Raw genomic sequence first — 23,051 nt, 5'->3', positions numbered from 1 at the left:
TACCTTTCTCTCTTACCCCCCAACACAATCTCTCTCTCTCTCTCTTCCCCCTATCTCTTTTATAGTTCTATCCCCTTTGCTCTTCTCTCTCTCTCTCTGCTCTGCACAGGAGTGATGGTGGCTTCTAGCCACCGACGCTGATGTGCACGATGGCCCCTGATGAGGGCAGGTGGTTATGTGGGCACCGTGGTGGTGGTGGCGTGGTTGAGCTTAGCTAGCGTGGCGCTACGAGGTCCCTATAGGCAATTAATATTATTGATTGTCCAAAAAACGTTTTTAATGACAATTATGAATCTATATCTAGAAATAGAATAGTTTTGGAGACCATTTATTTGCAACAATGAGGCACTTGCAGTTAAAGATCAATGATCAACCGCCATTAAAAAATAGTTAGAAGGCAGTAGAAGTGCCGTAGTATATAACATCTATTTATGTAACATTTGGTTACTCTCCTTCTTAATGAAAAACGGGCTAAACATCCGCTCTAAAAAAAATCTATTTATGCAAATTCATTGTAGAAATAGATCTAGTCATAGGGATCCAATGAAAGGGAGCAGAGAATGAGAGGACGGCAGTGAGAGCTGACAGATAACATGTGCAAATGTGCAATTTTAGGGAAGAAAATGAGTGAGAAATTGGTAAATCAGAAAGATTGAGATCAGCTCAACCAGTACTTCGTTTCAAATTATGTTTATTACATAACTACATATAGTGTATATCTAAACTTTAATTCTAAATGCATAGTAAATCCTATGTAAATAAAAAAACACATCTCTCTTTTTTATAGCTTCAAATCTCTCTCTTTTTACCCAGAGTATATGATGTGGACCATTGTAGTGACCTCATTGGGCGTGGTTTACACAATACTACAATTTATTATCCCGTCCACGTCCACGGATTTAGCCCATGGCGCGGCGGCCGTGGCCGCGCCAGATGCAGATCGTATCCGACTAGTTTTCCGCCTCGCGTCTCGTATAAATCGCGAGCAAACCCTACCGTCTATCGAAGCGGCGCAGCCACGCATCGCGCATCAATTTCTCGATCATCCCATATATATATAACATTGAGAGAGAGAAGAAAGAAACGCCGGCTAAACCTATAGTCCCCGGCATAGCATTGTCGATCAGAATAAATGGCGTCGGAGAAGAAGGTGGTCTTCCTCCGCAGCTCGGACGGCGAGGCCTTCGAGGTGTCGGAGGAGGTCATCAGCGCCGCCTCGGTGACGATCAAGGGCATGATCGACGAGGAGTCGCCGTCCCGCGCGGACACCGCCGCCACCACCACGCTCGCGATCCCGAACGTCACCGCCGCCACGCTCTCCCGCGTTCTCCACTACGTCAATAAGCACTTCGACGCCGCCGCCGTCGTCGGCCGGCCCGACGACTACATCTTCTGCGCACCCGGCGACGAGCACCCCCTCGCCCGCTTCGATGACGACTTCGTCGACGTCGACAACGACACCCTTATCGACCTGGTACATGCGGCCGAGTACCTCCACATCAAGAAGCTGTTCGACCTGACGTGCAAGGCGGTGGCGGATAAGTTGAAGGGAAGGACAATCGACCAGATCCGCGAGACGTTTGGCATCGTCAACGACTACACTGTGGAAGAGGAGGTGGAGGTTTACAGGGAGAACTCGTGGGCATTCTAGTCAACCAACTAGATATAGTAATTTTTTATGCAAAATTCAGTGCAATGATTAATTAGTACTAAGTTCCAAGTCGATCGATTAACTTCTGCCACTGTTTATTTGCATGTTACCTAGAGCAAGATCAATAAGGGCACTCACAATGCAGACTCTATCGTAGAGTCTAAAGTTATTTATTACCTCGAACAATGTGGACGTAGACGTAGACTTAGAGTCTAAATAAGATTTAGAGTCTTATTTTTTCTACCTCTTTCTTCAATAAATATGCTGCCACATCAGCAAAATACCATAAATAATATATAATTAATTGAGATAGAAAAAATAAGACTTCAAGTCTTATTTAAACTCTAAGTCCATATTGTTCGAGTCAATAAATAACTTTAGACTCTATGATAGAGTCTGCATTGTGAGTGCCCTAATAGAGCCAAGTGCTTGGCTATAAGCCAAGTGATTAGAGCCAAGTTATACAATAAGTTATCTCATACTTGTCTCTAAAATATCTTCTCTTTCCTATTCCTTTTCACAACACTTGCTATTTGGACCCACCACTACCTATGCATCTGTGCCCAGCTTGGTGCTTATATAAGTGCTAAGCTATCATCTCTCTCCTCTCTTCTCTCCTCCACATCAGCATTAGTTTGGCTATAAGCCCATTATTATACGTGCTCTTACTCACAGTCCCCCCAGCTAGTGTACCTCTTACATATTTATCGTTCTATATACGATTTCGCTAGTGGTGATGATGACACGCTACATAGTACATAAAAAGGATTTACGGAAATAATCCAACTTGTTTTTATAGGCACACCTCCCCTCTAAAAAGGCTTGGTTTAGTTTCTAAAAATTTTCAATATTACCCGTAAACGTAGAGAAGGTAAAAGTTAGGGGTGTAGATGTAGAGAAGGTAAAAATCGACTATCGATTTGAGGGGCAACGAAGGGGAAGTTACGGTAGAAAGCCACCATCCATGGAGATTTCTACCGTATGCCACGACATTGTTTCTCATCCTCATTCCCAGGCACCTGGATCAAGTGGAGCAAGTCGCTGCTCCTCATCCTCATCGTCGGGCACCTGGATCTTGTGGAGCAAGTTGTGGGTCTAAACCGCCATCGCCGAGATCCATGCAGAAGACCTCCCTCAACATGCCACACCAAGGGAACCTGAGGGAAGGAGAAGGGAAAGAAGCTGGACCTGAGGGAAAGAAGAAGCTTCCCGGTCGTACCCTCGGTTCACATCAGCGCCTCCGGTTTGCAGCTCCGACCACGCGAGCACCGTCGTGCCTACCGCCGAGTCTCCATGGCCGCATGCCACCGCCTCCGCAGATCTGCACATGCTTTTTATGGCGAGTCAGAGGAGAGAGAGATAGGAAGAGGGCGGCTAGGGTTTGGGCAAACCCAAGCCGCCGCTCATGTGGGAGTCTCCTTGTGTAGGAGCGAGGTTGTTGGAGTGACTGTGGACTGCGGGTTGGTTTGTAAAAATGTAGGGAGCTCTGTTGCAAAATCGTCAAGGGAATGTGTCGACGCACTAGACCTTCGTGGGAGCAGGCATGCGAGCAAAGTCTAGTGGGTTTTAAACAACTCGGATTACTAGTTGGCTAATTTTAGCTGGATATTCTTTAACTATGTCTAAGACTAGTCTTAGTCCATCCAAATAGGGTCTATTAAAACTGAACCAGTTGTTGGGTTCTATAGACTAGAACTAACTAGTTGTTAGCCCCATATAGTTGTGTTCTATGGACTAGTCAACTAGCAACTAGTTAGAACCATTAGTCCTCGGATCCTGAAGGGCTAAAGTTTAGCTAAGTGAATCTGAACAGGACCTAAATAGTGCCGAAGCAAATTATCGTACCAAAATGGGAAGTGCACCACATCCATAGGGCAAGGACGCATGTGGATGCTGCCCTATCCCCTGGACTAGAGAGGCTGACGACGATGATGGTGACAAGTAGATGTGTTGGTTGATAGTTTAGGCTTGGAATGACATAACTAAACAAGTTTGAGTAACATATGGAGATCTGATAGAAATGCAATCAAACCCAAATATTGTTTAGGTACGTAGATAAGCGTTTTGAAAGTTTAGAAATCGGGATGACACAATAGCACAAGTTTAGGGATTGGTAGTAGACTTTAATCTAAAAGAAAATATGATGTTTGAAACTATTGTCTGTATTGTGTATGCTTGTACTTAGGCTCTGGCCCGGTTGAGATTTGTTGGGCATCCACAGTTGAGAAAAGATGACCTTAAGCAATAAATACATGAGCAATAACCATTATGGAGATACACCATGAGTAAAAAGCCTCTAAGATGAGCCACAAACTTAAGACGTGACTATGAGAATAATAAAAATATGTGTCCATCTCATCTTGTCCTTCTCACCCATAAGTATACTCCCTTTATAGACATGCTCTTTGCCGAGAGCCCAGGCCTTTGCCGACGGCCAAATGTCGGGCTCTCGGCAAAGATAATATTTGTCGAGAGCCGACCATTGGCAAAAGGAAACCATCGCCAAATAATTATTTGTCGAGAGCTAAGCCGTCGGCAAAAAGTTGAGCTGATCACTTGTGAAGATGTCTGGTGTCGGGTAGCATAACTCAAGGTACCCAAAGCAAAATGCTAAGAACCTCATCTTCTCTCTTTAACGAGAGACCAGATTGACCAAATAACTAATCTTCGTCTCGCCTGAGACCTGGTAGCAAGGGCTCGAGTGGAACCGAGACCAGCCCGCTCCCTCCGCCTCGCTCGAGGCCCAACCTCAAGGCCTTGGGGCGAGGCCGAGCAATCTCTGCCTTACCCGAGGTCTAGCGTCAAGGCCTCGGAAGAGGTCGACTAATCTCTGCCTCGCCCGACCCCAGAGCTCGGGCACCTTTCCCCCATTGGTGTGCTTGAGATCACCTATGACGTCATCCGCATGGGGCCACATTACGGCAGGATAGGACATGAGTCAAATCTCCACGCCCATGCCCATGCCTTGTAGAGTAGGGTATGAGGATAACTATGCTATCTACTCTCATCATTGTGCCACCTGCTCCCATCACTATGGGTATTACCGAGACCGTGAGAGGCGCTCAAACATCAATCCTAGTTCCTATGACCAACGTGCTCGTCAGAAAGCCAGGACATGGACCACGATGAAGGAGGTCTTGGGACTCCATGTCGGTCAATGAACAAGGGTCAACATGACTGCTACAGGTACAGACGTCCCATCCATAGTGCAGGCATGGCTCGGCGCGACTGCCACAGAGGCGGACACACCTCGTACGACGACCACAACCAGCTACAACACTAAGAATGCGAGGGCCATTCCTATGTCGTATGACACCATACCCTGACACAGCCTTGGATCAGACCGCAGCACTAAAACACACATACATGTATTCCCTGCCTCCTTTTGCAAACTATAAAAGGAAGGGCAGGGTCTCAATCCAGCGACACAAGAACAAGAACACACGAACGCTGCAATCTACATTTGCTCACTTTCTTACTCATAGTGCCGAGACCTGGGACCAGCTTCCTCTCTCACAGTAAGCTTGTAACCCCTACTACAAGCACTTTGGTGCAAGATAATATAAGATCTCCACCTCTACTCGACATAGGGCATTCTTGGCTTGAATTAGTATACATCACTTTTATCCTTGCATCATCATCCAGATTCTGGGCACGCACACACACACACACACACACACACACACACACACACACACACACACACACACACACACACACACACACACAAATTCACTAGTTCGTGATAGGGCCGCGAGTCTAAACACCGACATCTAGGTTTTAAGCATCATACATCATAACTTTCACAAAATGTTCTCAAATTTTTACCATAGCCTACACATGCGATATCATGACATCCCAACAAGTTTTGTGAATTTTGAACTTCGTTTGTATTTTATATAATTTTAAACCTAAGTGGACCCAAGTTGGTGGCCATGTTTCGAGAACAAGATGTGTGTAATTTTGCACCAGTCCCTAGACATGGACTCAAAATACACTTAAAAGTATGACTATCATTTTTTGAATAACTCAATTTCATTAATGGACACACCTGTAGTTTAAATTTGAATTATAAAAATAAATTGAAGTAAACAAAAAATGAAGCAAATATATCAAAATATCCTAGAAAAGTTTTAAATTTGGACAAGTACCTCAAGTTACTATAGGAGAGGTGCACAAAAAGTTTGGGGGCCAAAAACAAAAAAAGATGTTTGCCGAGAGCTGGCAGGAGGCACTCGGCAAACGTGCACTTTGTCGAGGGCCCAACCCGCCAACTCTCGGCAAAGGAAAAACTTTAGCATTGTCGAGCGCCCAAATTTGGGGCGCTCGGCAAAGGCCCCCACCCCCCATTTGAATAAGGCCCATCGCAGCATTGGCCTAGTGAAAGGGGTCCCTGTTTGGTTTTGGTAATTGAGTGACAACTTAGGTGGACTAATAGTATTTATGTGAGATACATAGAGGATTAGTCCACAGGTGATGATGTGATGATGGAGGAGCTCATTGCACATGAGATATGACATGGAGTCATGTGACCAAGGTGGAGAAGATCAAGATGAGGCTTGGCTCGATGGACCGGTTGCAAGAGTGAAGGGCAAGTCGGAGGCTTTGAAGCGAGGGACCACGTGTGACGGTGAAGCTTGAGCAAGACTTGGCGCCGATGGACCGAGGCAACGGTGAAGAGCAAGTGAGGTGAAGATCGATGAACCAATACAGTCACGTGATGATATGAAGTGGATCATATCATTTGGTGATTGGTTGGTGCATGTGTTGCATCAACATTGGAGGAGATGGAATGGAAAGCGCAAGGCAAAGGTATAACCTAGGGCTTTTCAATTTCACTGGTCATAGGTGTGTAGAGAAGTTTATGACCGGATTTAGGATAGATGGCCGTACTATTAAGAGGGGCAAACTTGTTTGCATATCGGTCATCTAGTGCCACTTGAGCGATCTAACTTTGCATACGTGTTAGGATCGAGTGGCGTGGCAAGTTGAGAGGCTAACTCCTTTGGGAAAATATTTATGAAATGCTAACACACTTGCACATAGTGGTGTACTCTTGTTGGTGTTGGCACATTTACAAAGAGGTGGAGTTCCTAGGGTTGAGAGGGGTGTGGGTTCCTCTCTCTCTCCCGCCGAGCTTGCGAGGCGGGATTCAGCGCTTTTGAGAAAATTAAGTGTACATTTTCTATTGCGCCGGTGGGAAGTTTGGAGAAGTCACGGGAGTGTTTCTTAGACCGGACGCTGGTGTTGGCAGCACCGGACGCTGGTCCAGAGCGTCCGGTGTGGTGTCTGTGGCGCTGGTGTGCACCGGACGCACCGGAGTGAGTCCAGTGCTCAGCGTCCGGTGTGCGGGCGGTTTGGCGAACCTCTCTGTGCTTGAGTCCAGTGAGCACCGGACGCTCAGGGTGCGTCCGGTGGCTTGCGTCCGGTGACCGTGCAAGTTTGCGGAGCTCTCTGCGCACAGGTCCGGTGTGCACCGGACGCGTCCGGTGTGACTCAGTAGAGCGTCCGGTGGTGCTGTGCAGGCGCGCGTGCGCAGTAGCCGTTGGCGGCAACAGTCGAATTCAAACGGCTAGTGACACGTGGCAGACGCCTGAGCACCGGACGCTGAGGGTTGAGCGTCCGGTGGCTCCCTGTGAGCGTCCGGTGCCCACGTGTGTTGCCCAGTAAAGGGGCAACGACTAGTTTAGCCCTTGGAGCTACAAATAGAAGTGGTGGCAGCCTTGGCTGGTGCTAAGCACCCTTGGGACTTAGTGTCCATGCTTGGGGAGTGCTAGTAAAGCCTCTAACTCACATATGCTTGATAGTAATCATCCGATTGTGTGAGTGAGTGATTCTAGTGCGTTGCATTGAGAGATTGCATCGAGTGGCACTAGGTGTTCGTGTTGCAAGCTGGTGGTGCTTGTTACTCTTGAAGGTTGCCACCTCCTAGATGGCTTGGTGGCTTGTGACTCCGTCGAAGCACGCAAGGAGATTGTGCGGTGCTCCGGAGAAGAGATTGTGAGGGGTACGGTGCTCACCCCATGGGGATCGCGAAGAGCAACTCTAGTTGAGCGAGACGTGAAGAGCGACAAGTGGTCCGGCCGGGTCAAGTGCTAGAGCTTGTGGTAAGCACTCCACGTGGGAGAGTGTGACTTGCGGGTCACCACTAGCAAGAGGACCGGCGGCAACCTTGGAGCTTGTCTCAACGAGGACGTAGCTTGGTGGCAACCAAGTGAACCTCGGGAGAAAATCATCGTGTCAACATTGTTCTTCCCGTTGGTTTGCAAAGTCCCTAACACAAGCTTGTTCTTACATTCATATACTTGTGCTTGTGTAGTTGCTCTTGTAATAGCTTGTGTAGCTTGCTAGTTACCTTCTTGCTTGTGTAGCTAGAAGTAGTTCCCTTACGTGACTAATTTGGTTTGTGTAACCTTGTTAGTCACATTGCTTAGTTTGTGTAGCTAAGTAAGTTGCACTCTCTAATTTGGCATTAGTTGCCTTGTTATTGAGCTTGCTAGTGAGCTTAGGCTTTGCGCGCTTTGCCTCACTAGTTTGTGTAGGAGCTCCCTCGGTTTGTAAAGTACTAGTTGCATAGATTTGTGTGACCTTGCTCCTAGATTTGATTAGGTGAGCTCTTGCTAAGGTAGCACCTTGCTTGCTTGTTTAGGATCTTTTCAAGGTGCTAGAGAACTTAGATAGAGGGGTGTAGTCTTGGCTAGACCGATAGTTTTAATTCCGCATTTGTTTCGGTTAGCAGGCGCGATAAGTTTTAGAAAGGACTATTCACCCCCCCTCTAGTCCGCCATCTCGACCCTTCACCTAGCCTAACCCTATCGCCTGCGCCGCTCATCCCCCGCACTCTACCACTGCCAAAGCCCCTCCCCTCTCCACACCTCACCACCACCGCCCCTTCTTGGGCCATCACAGCTGCTCCCCTCCCCGGGCCGCCGCACCCACCCGTGTCAGTGCCGGCACGGCCTCGCCGCACCATTGCCCCCGCCCAGCCCTGCCCCACCCAGCTCTTGGCCACCAGAGCACCACCGTCATTGGTTGTAGGGGGAAAGAGGAGAGGAAGAAGAAGAAGAAGAAGAATAAGAAGAAGAAGAAGAAGAAGAAGAAGAAGAAGAAGAAGAAGAAGAAGAAGAAGAAGAGGGAGAAAGGAGGAGGGAGGAAGAAGAGGGAGGGAGTAAGAAGAGGAGGGAGGAAGGAGGAGGGAGGAAGAAGAGGGAGGGAGGAAGAAGAAGAGGAGATGGAGGTGGAGGTAGGAGGAAGAAGGAGGGAGGAGGAAGAGAAGGAGATGTGGAAGTAGGAGGAAGTAGAGGAGGAGGTGGTGGAGGAAGGAGGAAGGTGAAGAGAAGTAGGAGGAGAGAAAGGAGGAACGAGGAGGAGAAAGGGAGGTACCTCGACTGTTGCCTCATCCCATCCTGCCATGTTCTTCGCGCGCCCGTCCCACTGACTCCCCTGCCACAACCACATGGGCTACGAGCATGCTTAAGGTATATCGCTCGTGATGTTGTGCATGTCAGCATTTGTGCCATTGTGATTATCGGCCTTCATGCCATTGTTTTTGCAGGTTTGGAAACCTCCCTGTGTAGGGGAGATGCTACCAAAATTTTCAATTTTAACTAATCTCTTTGGTTTTTATGCAGGAGGGCCTGTTTGGAGCAGAGCTAGAGCACCTCGATGACCCTGATCGTCTTTCTCGGTGTTGCAGGTTTGCCTGCACCGTGTTGCCTCACCACTGCACCGACTCTCTATAGCCTCGCTAGCCTGACTCCACTGCCACCCTAGATATAACCCCTCTCCTTGTATCATGGTCATAGATCGCGTAACCTAGTTAGTCGTATCTCGTCCGAAAGAGATAAGGTTGGAGGTATGTAGGTCTTTGCGTATCTATGACCGTATCTATTTTAGATTGTCCATGTTTTTTGGATAGCCCGCAGATGTATAGATGGGTTAGTTTCCATGCTCTGCTCCGATTTGAGACAGAATTTTGACATCACCTTCCTGTTGTTCTCTAGATATGCTCTGCCTGCCAGGACATGTATCGGGAGAACAACGGAGAGGTGCTGCAAAATTTTTGTCTCGGATCAGAGTTGGAGAAGATATTTCCAACCGACTTCTACTTGTCGATGCAACATTTGAAGTAGAAGTGGTGACGATGATGCTGATGGTGGTGATGTGGTGGTGATGGTGGTGGTGTGACGGTGGGTGCAGTGGTGGTGGTGGAAGTGGTGGTCGTGGGGTAGTAGAAGTAGAAGTGGTACAAGTTGGATATATTATCTCATAGATGCAATCTCCTTTACTTTGTGCAGCGTCTGTCAGTGGTGGTGCAAAATGAGGTGCCTTCTGACCTAGCAGGGACACCCAGATCGCATGTTGGGCCATCTCAACCAGGACCGTCGCCATGAGCAGCTTGGATATGTTTCTATGTTGGCTGTGATATGTTGCACTTGTGGATTCTGAACTTGTGACTTGTTAAGCGCAACATTTGAACTTGTGGCTTTCGGTTTGTGATATACTGTGACAAATGTGGTCGCTCATGATATATATATGTGATGGTGGTGCTACTTGTGTTATACTCGTGATGGATATATTATATATGTTATGTTTGTTTGGATTGAAACACGAAAAACAAAAAAAATTAGCCCAGCTTTGCCGAACGTAATGACCATAGTGCTCGACAAAGCTGGGCACCTGTGCTACTAGAATCCTAGCTTTGCCGAGAGCTCAGGAGGCCCAGCACTCAGCAAATCTAAATCTTTGCTGAGAGCCCAATGGCAGCTCTCCGCAAAGAATTTATTAAAAAGAATTAAAATCTCTTCGCCGACGGCCTCATCTAGACTCTAGGGAAAGAACTAACTAAAAAAATCTTCTTAGTCATCTCGGGCTCTCGGCAAAGGCTGCCGTTAACGGGTCTACACCGTCACGATGTCTTTTTTTTTGCCGAGAGCCAACTGGACCCTCGGTAAAGATTTTGCCGAGAGCCAACTGGACTCTCAGCAAAGACTTTGCCGAGAGCCCGATATTCAACTCTTAGCAAAGAAATTGCTGCTGATAGGACCTCTTCCGATGGCCCTTTGCCGAGCGGAGCTCTCGACAAAGCCTTTGCCGAGGGCAAAGTTGGCTTTGCTGGCTCTCGGCAAAGGACCGAGCTCCTGTTGTGTCAGTTCTCAAAAAACTGTTGTTCTAGGTTAGTCCTATATAAAACCATTTTAAATTTGATCAAACGTATACACAAGAGCATCAACATTATGAGACCAAATAGGTATAATATATATACATACATACTTTTAATAAGGGAAATTATTTCCTACTTAGGAAGTAGTTACTCACGTATGTATATCTCTAGATTTATGGCGTATATGGCCTGACGAAGTTTAATTATGTAGACGGAGTATATCATCATATTAGACCATCTAGGGTACTAAATATATCAAGTATGCAAGTATGTTTAGAGTATATGTTTATACTTATTTTATATGTTATTGTCATAGTATTAAATACACATGGAGTCTTTTATAAAGAATCACGTAGTAAAGATATAGAGTATCTTAATATGTATATCAACGTACCCAAACTCATAAATGAGTATTATTACATATACGCAACATGATTTATTGATTATGGACTAAACTACTCCCAGGTAAGGTTGAAAACGGTCGAACTCGGTCGAAAAACTGCTCAATTGTTTTCTATTTTTACATTTAAATACGAATACGGAAACGAAAACGGTAAAGCCGAACACGAACTCGAACATACGGAATCTCGAACACGAACCAATTCGAGCGAAATTATATCGAACACGGTCGGTACACGGGATTAATACGGAATACCGATAACAGTCAATAGCCAAACAAGTGCATGACCGCATAAACTCTCAAGTGTCATCACACCGATACACAAATATATAAGTCTAGAACAATTATTATGAAATACATGTCTAAAGTTCATCAGCATTGTTCATGACGTCCGCATCACCGTCAATGTCTATTGCTTCCTCGTTGTCCCTGTCCTCCGCATAGTGCTCATCTTCCTCGTTATTTTCCTATTGCAAAGTTAATTAAAATTAGATGTAGCAACTAGTATAGTTAAGGATAGCAAGCACCAAGCAAGTCAATGAACATACCTCAATTTTGAGTTTAGCCACAACATTAGTCAAAGCATCTACCTCAAGATCAGTCACAATTGATCCAAGCATTTTAGAATCTAAAAAAAATGAAAAGAAAAAAAACAATGCATTAGTCTGCTGCAATATCTAGTGTCCAACATGAAAAAAACAAATTAAATAAGTACCTTTACTTGCTGCAGCAACCCAATCCTTTGTGCAAATTAATGCCTGTACCATCTCAGGCTCAAGACGACTGCGATATGGGTCAATAACACGACCAGCAGCACTAAAAGCAGACTCAGATGCTACCGTTGATACCTGTATGGCCATTACATCCCTAACAATTTGTGAAAGGATAGGATATTGTTCCCTCTTATTTTTCCACCATGCTAAGATATCAAATTCAGCAACTTTCAGCAGCGGCTCTCCAAGATACCTATCCAACTCATTTGACTCAACCATATCTGGTTCATTTGCATCATACAAGAATTCTTCTAGGTCATGGTCTACATTTTCCATAAATATGTCAGATGTGGTACTAGGTCCATGTGCAGCCCCTTTACTGGTATGCCTTGATGATGCAGCAGCACTAACATAGAAGTTGTACAGTTTCTTTATGACACTCACAAACTCATCAAGTTCAGCTTTATAATTATCACCATAGAATTTTTTCATGTAGTACTCTATGAGCCTTTTCTTGTACCTAGGATCAAGAAAACAGGCTACAGCAAGAGCTTTGTTGGATTGGTCCCAATATTTGTCAAATTTATCATTCATAGCAACTGCCATTTTTCTAATTGTATCATCTTGACCACAACACCAATCATCAAGCATGAGCTTAATATCACAAAAACCTCTATAGAATAAGTTTGCAGTAGGGTATGAAGTGCCAGAGAGAATTTCAGTGAGATCATAAAATTTCTTCAAGCAGACATAAATTGTCTTTGCATTGTCCCATTCAGCAGAGGATGGAGAGATATTGGAATACCTACGGCGATCTGAAGACTTTAGCCTAACAAATGCATCCTTGTAATACAAAGCATCTCTCAGCATTAGGTAGGTAGAATTCCACCTTGTGGAAACATCCATTTGAATACCTCTCTTTGTATCCAACCCCTCTTCTGTGGCACACTTCATAAGCACTTCCCACTGCAGTGGAGACCCTTTCACCGCTAGCACAAGTGATTTAATCTTCTTGAGTGTCCCTGAAATGACTTTCAACCCATCTCTAGCAACCAAATTGAGAATATGGCAGGCACATCTAACATGAAAAAACATCCCATCACAAACTAGGGAACCATTACCATTCTCTTTCAGATCTGAAATTATATCATTGACAGCCACTTCATTGGAACTAGCATTATCTAAGGTCAAAGCAAACAGCCTATTTTCAATGTACCATTTAACCATAACTTCAGTGAATGTCTGTGATAACTTTGCACCAGTATGCCTACCTTTTACATTGAAGAAAGCTATAATCCTCTTTTGCATACACCAACTTTCATCTATCCAATGAATAGTAACACACATGTATCCTTTATTTTGGCATGAGGTCCACATATCCATTGTTGCACTAAACCGACACTTCATAGTTTTCAAGTGTGCATACAAAGTTTCCTTTTCTTCAAGATATTTGTCCATGATTTCTTTTCTAACAGTGACACGAGATTTTATTGGAAAGCTAGGACGAAGAGATTTTATGAAATCTACAAGATACTCATGCTCAACTATATTGAAAGGATATTCATGCATGGTTATTGCCAAATTCAATTTCTTCAAGCTAACATCTTGATCATATTTGAAAGGCTGCACAAGAGTATTTTCAGAACCAGGTTGCTTACCAACTTGAAGCTGTTGTTGTCCCTTCACAATACTGTGTTTCGACCTCAAATGGTTCTTGAATGCAGTTGTCCCACAGACGCCCTCAGCTCTGTACCTCTGGTTGCACCTAGAGAAATTACAATATCCCCATATCTCTTCAATCTCCTGTCCTTGCACCTCTATATATTCCTTTTTCTTGGTGAAATACTTCCACACCCATGATGTCAATTTCTTATGCCTCTTGCCAGAAAGGTGAGCCTGCTCTTCATCGTCGTCATCACCATCATCAGCAACACTGATTGGCACTACGTTAGTGGGACATGTTGCTGGTGCACCAGCGCCACTGCCCCCACTGCAATTAGTGTCAACATTTGGAACTGGAATAGAAGAACCAATCGCCGAGACTGCTACTGATGCTGCTGTAGCTGGACTTTCACAAGTTCCACTAGATTCAACACTTTGAGCTGAAGGTCTTTTTCTTGATCCTACATATTACCAAATAATCAGTACATTACTAAATCTGTAAAATGTTCCAAATAACTAAAGAACCACAGATCCGCACCTTGAGATTGAGAAGTTGCTGGCGGCGGCGCATGAAGCAGACGGATACTCTTTGTCTTGGCCTTGGTTGCCTTGCCCTTCACTGCAGAAGAACCACCATCTCCATGTCCAGAGGGCGCCATCTACCGGTCACTGGACGACGCGGGCGAGCGCGGGCGCGGAGCCGGGCGAGCGCGGGCGCGCGGCCGGGCGAGCGAGCGCGGGCGCTGGCGCGGGCGAGCGCGGGCGCGGGCGCGCGGCGGCCTTGCGCGGGGGCGCGGGCGCAGCGGCCTTGCGCGGGGCGGGCGCGGCGGCCTTGCGCGAGGCGCGAGCGGCAGGTGCACGCGGGCGAGGTGGCGTCAGGAAGGATGCGCCGCCGCCCGCCAGGAGGACAGAGGACTCCAGTCTCCACCACTCTCCAGGAGAGAACCGAGAGGGTCTGAGGGTGGTTTAGGGTTGGCTGGTGGGCTTTCGTGGGCTGGGCTGCTGCCTGCTGGGTTTGCAAATTCGGTTCTGACCGAATTTGAATTCGATCAAATTCCGAATATAATATAGAAATATGGAAACCGGTCGAACAAACCCCAAACCGATTTCGCTCCGAGTTCGAATTTACTACTCCGAATTTCGAACCGAATCCGAATTTGTCCGAAAAATACGGAATCGATCGGGTCAAATTTAGAAAACGATGCGGTTCGGTTCGGGATATTTCCGTTCTGTTTTCAACCTTACTCCCAGGAGTATATAAAATACACCCTTTCTAATAATACTTATATGGTTCCATAAACATTAGTTCTGTACAAATATATTTTCTAATAATTGTAACATTTATTTTTGAAATATTTTAGGATTGGAGAGTGTACAACCTGCACATGGCTGGTGTTTTTTTTATTAGAAAATGGGCCCACTCAGTGCTAGCTTCTACTATAGCCATTGTGGGTACAACAATAACAAGGGTCCACCTTTTTTTTTACTCGGCCTTAATTAGAACACAAAAATTACCATTGCCCAGTCTATGCATCAACACCATTCATTGTGTGGGTACGTAACCAAGTTAACTAAACACAGACGAGACGACGGCTTGTTCTCCATCGTCGCTGGCCTTTTATTTGCATAATAGGCAGCATAGCCATGTATCTACTCTCCAGCAAACGACTAGCAGGTCACCTCCGCGAGGAGCTTGTACCGCCGCACCTTCGCCTTGAACCGCGGCGTCCCAGGCTGCACCTCCCGTCGTCTTTTCTTAGGCACCACCGTCGTCGTCACCACCGGCTCCTCCGGCCGCTGCACCGCTCTTTCACGGCCGCCCTTCTTATTAGGCTTCTTGATCGGCTTCCCGGGGTCCGCCGAGAACGCTGACCTGGAGCACCCATAGCAGGGGGCGCTCTCGTCACTATCGCGGTCGTCGTCGTCGCCACGAGAATCGTTGATCCTCCGTGATCTGGTCCCAGCCGCCGCCGCCGCCGGTGCCTTAGCCGGTGACCGTGAGTCGCCCCCTCCGGCGGCGCCGCCCTGCTTGAGGCACCAGTTGCAGCTCCGGTACGGCCCCGCCACCCTCGGGTACAGGTCGCTGCAGTATCTGACCACGGGTGCGTTCCTTTGTCAGCACTCAGAGGAAGACACTCCTCCAAAAATCAAAATAAATCTTGCCGAGAGCGGCCGTCTCATTTATCGATCGGAGTATAGATTGATGGTCGTACCTGTGCTGTGTACGAAGGCGGCAGAGGTTGCACCGGAACAGCTCGTGCGGCAGGCCATGGTCGCCGCACATGCAGCAGACGACGGCGGCGGCGGCGGCGGAGACTCCATCGTCGGAGCCGGGACCGGGAGACGACATGGGATCGGACCAAGGATCCAGATTGGAGGAATATATATAATGTCGAGCTAGAGCTAGCCTAGACGACGCACTGAGATATAGACGACGGATGGGATGAGATCGAGTGAAAGTAAAAAAGTGGACGGAGATATGGCCGTGTGATGATAGACTTCAAGACTTGCACACTGGGTGGGTCGTCGGTCCTCGCGGACGACGAGTGAGAGGTGAGGAGGAGAGGATAGGAGAGCTGGAAGGAAGGGTACCTTTCATGCATGACACGAGGAACCGAAGACTTTAACGTCGGGATGTGTCGTCGATACGTGTAAAATGTGTGTGGTGGCTTTGTCACTGCTCATGAAAGTAAGAGCGTGTGATGGGCTGATGACTACCCTGCCGTGCCGTGCGTGGACGGCTAGACCATGAGGGGCATATAGGTAAATCTCCTAGCCTGATTTTTCCTTTTTCCGGTAATGGCAAAACGGTTTGGCCCACAGCTTCCTAGCTAACATATCAATCCTTAGTTTTAATTTTCAAACAAGTGCATAATTATAGCCATATAAAATCGATGTTTATTCTTTACTAACAAATATACTCGCGCGCTGCAACATAATAATATATGCTTTTGTTATATATTCATTTGAATCATCTAGAGATTTATTTAACGCTTTTGCGCCCAACTGCAGCATGAAGAGCAAGCCAAGGACGCGTTGTCGATGATGAGCAAGAAATTAGAAGTCATTGCTTTAGAGATCCAATAAAGGATGGAAATATTTATATTGTCTGAACTAGCGTCCTGGTCATTTTATAAGACTGTGGCTTTCTCTTTTTTTTTATTTGATCCTAGTTTTGTAATTTTGGGTTGTGTACATCCTCGGATGTAGAGGCCGGATTGTTATCCATTATCTAAAAAATCTAGGGATTTATTTAGGCTCCGTTCGTCCGTTCGTTTCTGGGGTATCGACATCCAGAAATAGTTCTAGCTGGATAGTTAGTTTATATTTGTATAAGATTCCATCAACCGGAATGAATCCTGACTTAATACGGTTCGAAACGAACGAGCCCTTAATGATCTTATCATCTAGAAGTGAACTTCATACCATCTTTGGACACATCTTGACATCAGACTCCTCATTGTCAACATACGCGTGTTGTTCTAACTTGTTTGAAGACGAATTGTGAGTCTTGATTATATACACAAGTACAAGGGTGTACTGCAAAAAGTAGGAAAAATTGATTAGAAAATACTCTGTGCGATACACCTAAATGTTTAACCTATTATACGATAACTTGGTAGCTTTCTAGTCTAAAGAAAAAGAAAATAGAAAAACACCAGAAGAAAAGAGACGACAAAAATTTAAAAATAAAAAAGGGAAACATAAACGGAGACAATGAAATGTAATTTGAAAAGAGAAAACAAGGGAGGGGGGAAGGCATGGAAAAAATTAAAACAGAATAGAAAACAAAAAAATCCAGAAAAACAGAAAAACTCCTGAACGGACTCGCCCAACAGGAGTTGTGCCAGGTAGATGGAACGGAGATGAAGCGCGAGAAAGATTAAAAAAGAATAGAAATAGGATGACAAAAGAAACATTTGTGATATAATATTAGGATAGATTGCAAATACCTCTCTGTGTTGTATTGGAACCCAATACATATTAAAATCAGACTATGCATCATCGCTAGGTGTAAGTTGTTCTAACTCGTATGAGCATACTTATGAGTCTAGGTCACAAACAAGATACAGATGATCAGTTTTGAAATCGGACTTTGTATCTATCATCACTATATGTGAGTTGTTGTAACTCATATCTATAATATATAGGCACAAATCATATGAGTAAAAATCAGAAATAGAATAAACCAAGCGGAAAAAGTAAGAAATAACAGGGGAAATTCAAACCAAGAAAACGGACCAGGTGCAACAAATAAAATCCCAAAATATGAAACACAGGAAAAGACAAAACTCAAATTAGAAAGAAAGAATTGATGGAAACAAAGATTGGTAAGAGATGCAAAATTGGAAAAAGCGAAAATAACAAGCGCAGAGGTAATAAAAGCAAATAAGGACAGAGTACTTTAGCAGAAATAAAAAAAGTGGGTTGGAAAAAACACTTTGCTCTTTAATATTAAGGTAGAGGTTCTATTTGAATTAGAATATGATTCTTATTCAGCTTACTCACGGTCGAAGGGTTTTATTCGGATTAGAATTTCTACCTATTCTAACTCGTATAAACACTCTATTAATTTGGAAGGAAGAAACTCTCTATTGTCCAGCAGTTAGAGAAAAACAGACAAAAAAATAGATGGACAAAAGATATAGGCGAAAATTTACTTCTTTATTATTAGGGATAGGTATAGGTATGTAGAATAAGGTACAATAAAAACATCTTCAAGAGTCTTCCTTAAATTAGCCCAACAGGTCTTATGATATACTTAAATAATAAACAAACAAATAAACAAAAGAAAATAACACAAAAGGCCCAGCTCGTGGATTGACTGCACGTTTCAACCAAAAAAACTTCTTCTTAAGGCCTAATTAGATCACCTAGACTAGTTGTTAATCTAACTAAATTTTAGATAAACTTTAGGCGATTAAAGTTTAGTCACGTGTTGCTTGGATATATCATGTACCGACACTAACTAGTTTGACTAGATGAATTAAGTTTAGCCCACTCGTTTTTTTAGATATGGAAATATATCTGATTTCATCTCTTGTATAAAAGAGAATCAAACCACTTATTACAAAAATGTGTAACCAGACAAATGTTCTACTCAAAACTCAATTCTAACATTACGAGGCCATCCAAAGGAAGCAAAAAAAATTATTGCCGCTGCCTGTAGCACTTGACAGACTTGGAGAATATGTTATTTATTGGCTTCAACCTGTTGTAATTGTGCCCATTCGCCTAGCTAGTATGTTTCTCTCGATATAACTTGCAAAAAAGTTTTAGATCAACACTTGTCAAAACCAACTTCATTCCTTATAAGCATATCCTCCAACAAATGGTTGCACATCCTATCAAGAACAAGGATTGGTTTGAAGCTCACTCTTGTTTGTACCACTTATAAAAAAGATCAAAGATATCTTTTGGGGGTTTCAAACCTAGTACAAAATGAACCATTCTCCAGAGAAATTTAGCATATAAACAATCAAAGAAGAGTTGTTCAATTGTTTCGTCTTTAAAACAAAAGGCACACATTTTGATCCTGTTTCAATTTCGTCTAACTAAGTTATCTTTAGTTAGAATAACACCAGTAAGAACCACACAAAAAAAGTTAATTTTAAGTGGTATCTTTAACCACCAAACTTTCTAGGAAACCTTTTATCCCTGTGTTGAAAGATATCTAGGCCTTGTTTAGTTCCCAAAAAATTTTGCAAAATTTTTCAGATTCCCCGTCACATCGAATCTTTAGACACATGCATGAAATATTAAATATAGATAAAAATAAAAACTAATTGCACAGTTTGGTCGAAATTGACGAGACAAATCTTTTGAACCTAGTTAGTCTATGATTGGATAATATTTGTCAAATACAAACGAAAAAGCTACAGTGTCGATTTTGCAAAATATTTTGGAGCTAAACAAGGCCCTATACATGGAGTTTACTGTGAAGGAACCATTATTTTTAAGTGGATAAAAAAGATATCTCTTTGTACATGTAATCCAATGTTCGCAATTCTTGCTACTAGTTGCTGCAGTTTAACACTTTGTTACCTACTAATATTCTTCTTAAGGAAACACTAAGAGGTGTAGTGATAACTGAAGTGGCCGGAATATAGGATCATAAAAGGAACTTTGTAGGATTATAAACCTATAGGAATTTTTCTACATATCCCTTTGGAATAAAAGAATGGTCATTCTCTACAACATCCCTATGGAATAGATCAATCCATAAGTATCTTGGAGGAAATTTAGGCCTCCTTTGGAACAAAAGAAAAACATAGAGAGGATTATTTCAATCCTACAGGAAAAATTTTTATACACCGCTTTGGAACAAGGATTGAACCCTATGAAATTCCTTAGGTTGCCATAGGATGTATGAAAATAACATGATATGGACCTCATGGAAACTTCTATTTGTGTCTATGTCTCTCTTCTAGTTCCTGTTTTTCATGTGTTTCATCCAAATATTACATTTAAAATTTTTTCCTACATTATAGATTTATATAGGATTGCAAGTTTCATGCAATTCTAATCCTATTGCTTTCTATTCCTGTGTTTTGAGAATCTTGCGTTCCGAAGGAGGCCTTTAAGTAACTCTGCCTAGCAACTAGCAGGCTGGCTACATGAGAAATGAGCGTCGCGAATTTATTGTTTTAATTAGGTATGTTTTGACATGCCTACAACTGGGCTTTAGCTTCGCACATATTTACAGCAGAATTATTCGAGGACAGTAGCAGAAACTATTTTTCTCCCTTTTTTTCCTTAAAAATAACTTTTTTTACGATAAAAGAAGAATTATATTAAATAATAGCTTGATACATGAACACGTTACAAGTACCCTTGATTACATAAATATCTAGAAAATGTTTTTTATCTAAATTGTGCCCATGCTGTAAATAGCTCTAGATCTCAAAACCAAACATGTATGACACTTTGCAGTATGGATGACCGCACAGGCAAACACTCGGCAATAGGCCTGATAACATATGTCCAACGAACGATGGCCAATATTCATGTAGGCGGAGTTGAGAAACTTCCTCTTTCTGGTACCTTCCTTCTTCTTCTTTCTGTCACCGATGAATAAGGAAGAATGATCTGAAACTTATTCTCCCTAGTCCTTCATCTTAACCAGATCTAACCACAATAAAATGGAGAAGAGACCAGAGAAAATTATTCCATGCCAACGACACTATCTCCACATTAATGTCGCCGTCCGATATAAAAGTCTTCATGTCGTCAAACCAGTGAGGATGCTGACATCGCAGTTGTTGCCGTCATCTTCAACAGAGCCGTCAAGGAGAAAACGATTCCACCCTGCTCTCTCACTGTCGTCATAGAGGAGGAGGAGGAGGAAATAAATCCCCAAAACTAAGAAACTTGGTATAGATAGACCTTAAACCTAAAGATTTGATTTACTTGATTTACTAAGAAAAAATTTATTAAGGCTCTGTTTAGATGGTGGAGAAAAATTTTTTGGGTGTCACATCGGATATGTCGAAAGGATGTCGGGAAGGGTTTTTAGAAATTAATAAAAAAAAATTACATAGCTCGTCAGAAAACTGCAAGACAAATCTATTAAGTATAATTAATCTATCATTAGCATATGTGGGTTACTGTAGCACTTAAGGCTAATCATGGAGTAAGGGGGTGTTTGGGACTGCTCTGCTCCATATTTTTCAGCTCTGCTCCACATTTTTTAGTCAAACAGTTTCAGCTCCACGCACTCAGTTTGAGGAAAAATGGTGGAGTTGTGAAAGCACCTAAAGAGGTACTCTACAAACTCCAGTTTTTTGTGGAGCTGCTCTATGGTAGAGTTTGTGGAGCAGAGTTTGTGAAGCAGTCCCAAACACTCCCTAATTAAGCTTAAAAAATTCGTCTCATGATTTTCAACCAAACTGTGTAATTAGTTTAATTTTTTACCTACATTTAATGTTTCATGCATTTGTTCAAAGATTCGATGGGATGGATGAAAAATTTTTGAGGGTCTAACTAAACAGGGCCTAAAAACAATGTATCTCCGGTCCCTTTGGCCTCCAGCGATATGCTAGAGGACCAATGATAGTGGGGACGGGAGCTGCAGTGGCGGTGGCGGCGGCACCGAGTGAGAGCAAGTATTATAATACAGCCAGTTGCTGGCTATAAGATTTCTTTACAACCTTCTTACAGCCCACTCATATAATGGTTAGCTTATCACTATTAATGTATGACCCACTTGTCTGTCTTACAGATTTTCTTGGTTTTTGTGTCTAAGCCGGCTGTAAGCTTACAGTCCGCTTTTACTCTCTCTCCTCTTCTCTCTCCTCCACCTCAGAATTTAGCTGGCTTACAGCCTGCTATAATAGTTGTTCTGATATGGCGTTACAGGCGGGGTGGAGGTTGAGCGTGTGCCACCCAGCACCTTTTCCCCCAAAAAATATGTATTTCGACTTGGGCTGCACCTGCTATTTTATGCATGCTACAGTACACAAGTCAATGCCGGTGGGAACATGGCCAGGCCTCCCAAACAAGACCTTATTAAGTTATTAGTCGTCGTTACAATGAAGAAAGATGGATTAGCCTGGCGTAGAAGCAAACTCAAGGCAAGGACACTAACTACCATTAGTCTCACACTAATTACATGACAGGAATATATATTCTCAAAAAGAAAACATTATATAATTTATATAATAGTTTTTAGATGATGGAAAACAATTTTCGCCTCCGTCCTCACAAATGACTAAATGAGGAATCAAATCATAATTATTACCTACAAAAAGGAGCTTCACATTGTTTTTTTCTCTCAATCACACAAAAAATTTACGTATCATTATATTAAGGGGGAGAAGTTCGCTACAACACACATCGCTCTAGGAGGTCAATAAAGATTTACAAAGATTCTCAGACCCTCTCCAATGTAGTGACAGAAGTTTCACACTGTAGCCATGAAAAGTTCAATAAAGCATATTATGGTAGTGATCTTTAGGTATTGGGATACAATCATCCTTGCACGCAAGCTCCCCGGCTTCAAAGAACGATTGTTGACGACCTAGTTGCATTTTTCACGTACGTCCTCATCAGGCTCTGGTCAGCTAGGATGAACGGACGGTCGATGTTCGTTATCTTCCTGTTATCCTGTACCTTCTCGGTACGACACGAGTCGTCCTCTTTATGAAATCTTTCTCGCCTAAACATTCATTCTTAAGCTTTTACATCTCTACGTCTTTGCCTCGTTGGGATGAATTTTGTGCGTGATGGTTCATCCATCTGCATCTGATCTGACTGCAAGTCTGCAAGTGCATGCCGATCACGCAGCAGCTCTCGGTTGGGATATGGCAATTGTGCATGGCAACCAGCCAACCAGCCACCACCTGCATGCAGTCCAGCTGCTTGCTTTACTACAAAGTCCAAAGGCAAATCCCTGTCCTTAGCTAGCTTGCATCCACTAGGCAAGCAACAAATAAACCTTAACAACGCTCGTACTCAATTAAC

The 23,051-nt window shown here is 43.8% G+C and overlaps 2 protein-coding genes across 3 annotated transcripts; one reads left to right on the top strand and one right to left on the bottom strand.

The window, feature by feature from the left end:
• On the top strand, positions 820-1,737 carry LOC8072612 (SKP1-like protein 3). Its single transcript, XM_002453996.2, has one exon. It carries the CDS (start codon positions 1,133-1,135, stop codon positions 1,649-1,651), a length of 519 nt encoding a protein of 172 aa, XP_002454041.1. The 5' UTR covers positions 820-1,132; the 3' UTR covers positions 1,652-1,737.
• LOC8072611 lies at positions 14,961-16,132 on the bottom strand. Of its 2 annotated transcripts, none has more exons than XM_021458522.1 (2): positions 15,803-16,132; positions 14,961-15,672 (listed from the first exon to the last, which is right to left on the bottom strand). In XM_021458522.1, exons 1-2 carry the CDS (start codon positions 15,937-15,939, stop codon positions 15,258-15,260), a joined length of 552 nt encoding a protein of 183 aa, XP_021314197.1. In that variant the 5' UTR covers positions 15,940-16,132; the 3' UTR covers positions 14,961-15,257. The 2 variants fall into 2 exon arrangements, with proteins under 2 accessions (XP_021314197.1, XP_002452315.1); XM_002452270.2 differs by having other exon boundaries at positions 14,961-15,681; positions 15,803-16,125.

Source organism: Sorghum bicolor, chromosome 4 (assembly GCF_000003195.3).
Source record: "Sorghum bicolor cultivar BTx623 chromosome 4, Sorghum_bicolor_NCBIv3, whole genome shotgun sequence".
Taxonomy (NCBI): Eukaryota; Viridiplantae; Streptophyta; class Magnoliopsida; order Poales; family Poaceae; genus Sorghum; species Sorghum bicolor.
This window is presented reverse-complemented; position numbering and strand designations above follow the sequence as displayed.

Excerpts from the sequence above, each read along its gene's own strand:
- LOC8072611 (XM_002452270.2), bottom strand. The coding sequence starts at position 15,939 with ATGTCGTCTCCCGGTCCCGGCTCCGACGATGGAGTCTCCGCCGCCGCC. Across the intron at positions 15,682-15,802 it reads CGCCTTCGTACACAGCACAG|ATACTGCAGCGACCTGTACC; the intron begins GTACGACCATCA and ends ACCCGTGGTCAG.
- LOC8072612 (XM_002453996.2), top strand. The coding sequence starts at position 1,133 with ATGGCGTCGGAGAAGAAGGTGGTCTTCCTCCGCAGCTCGGACGGCGAG.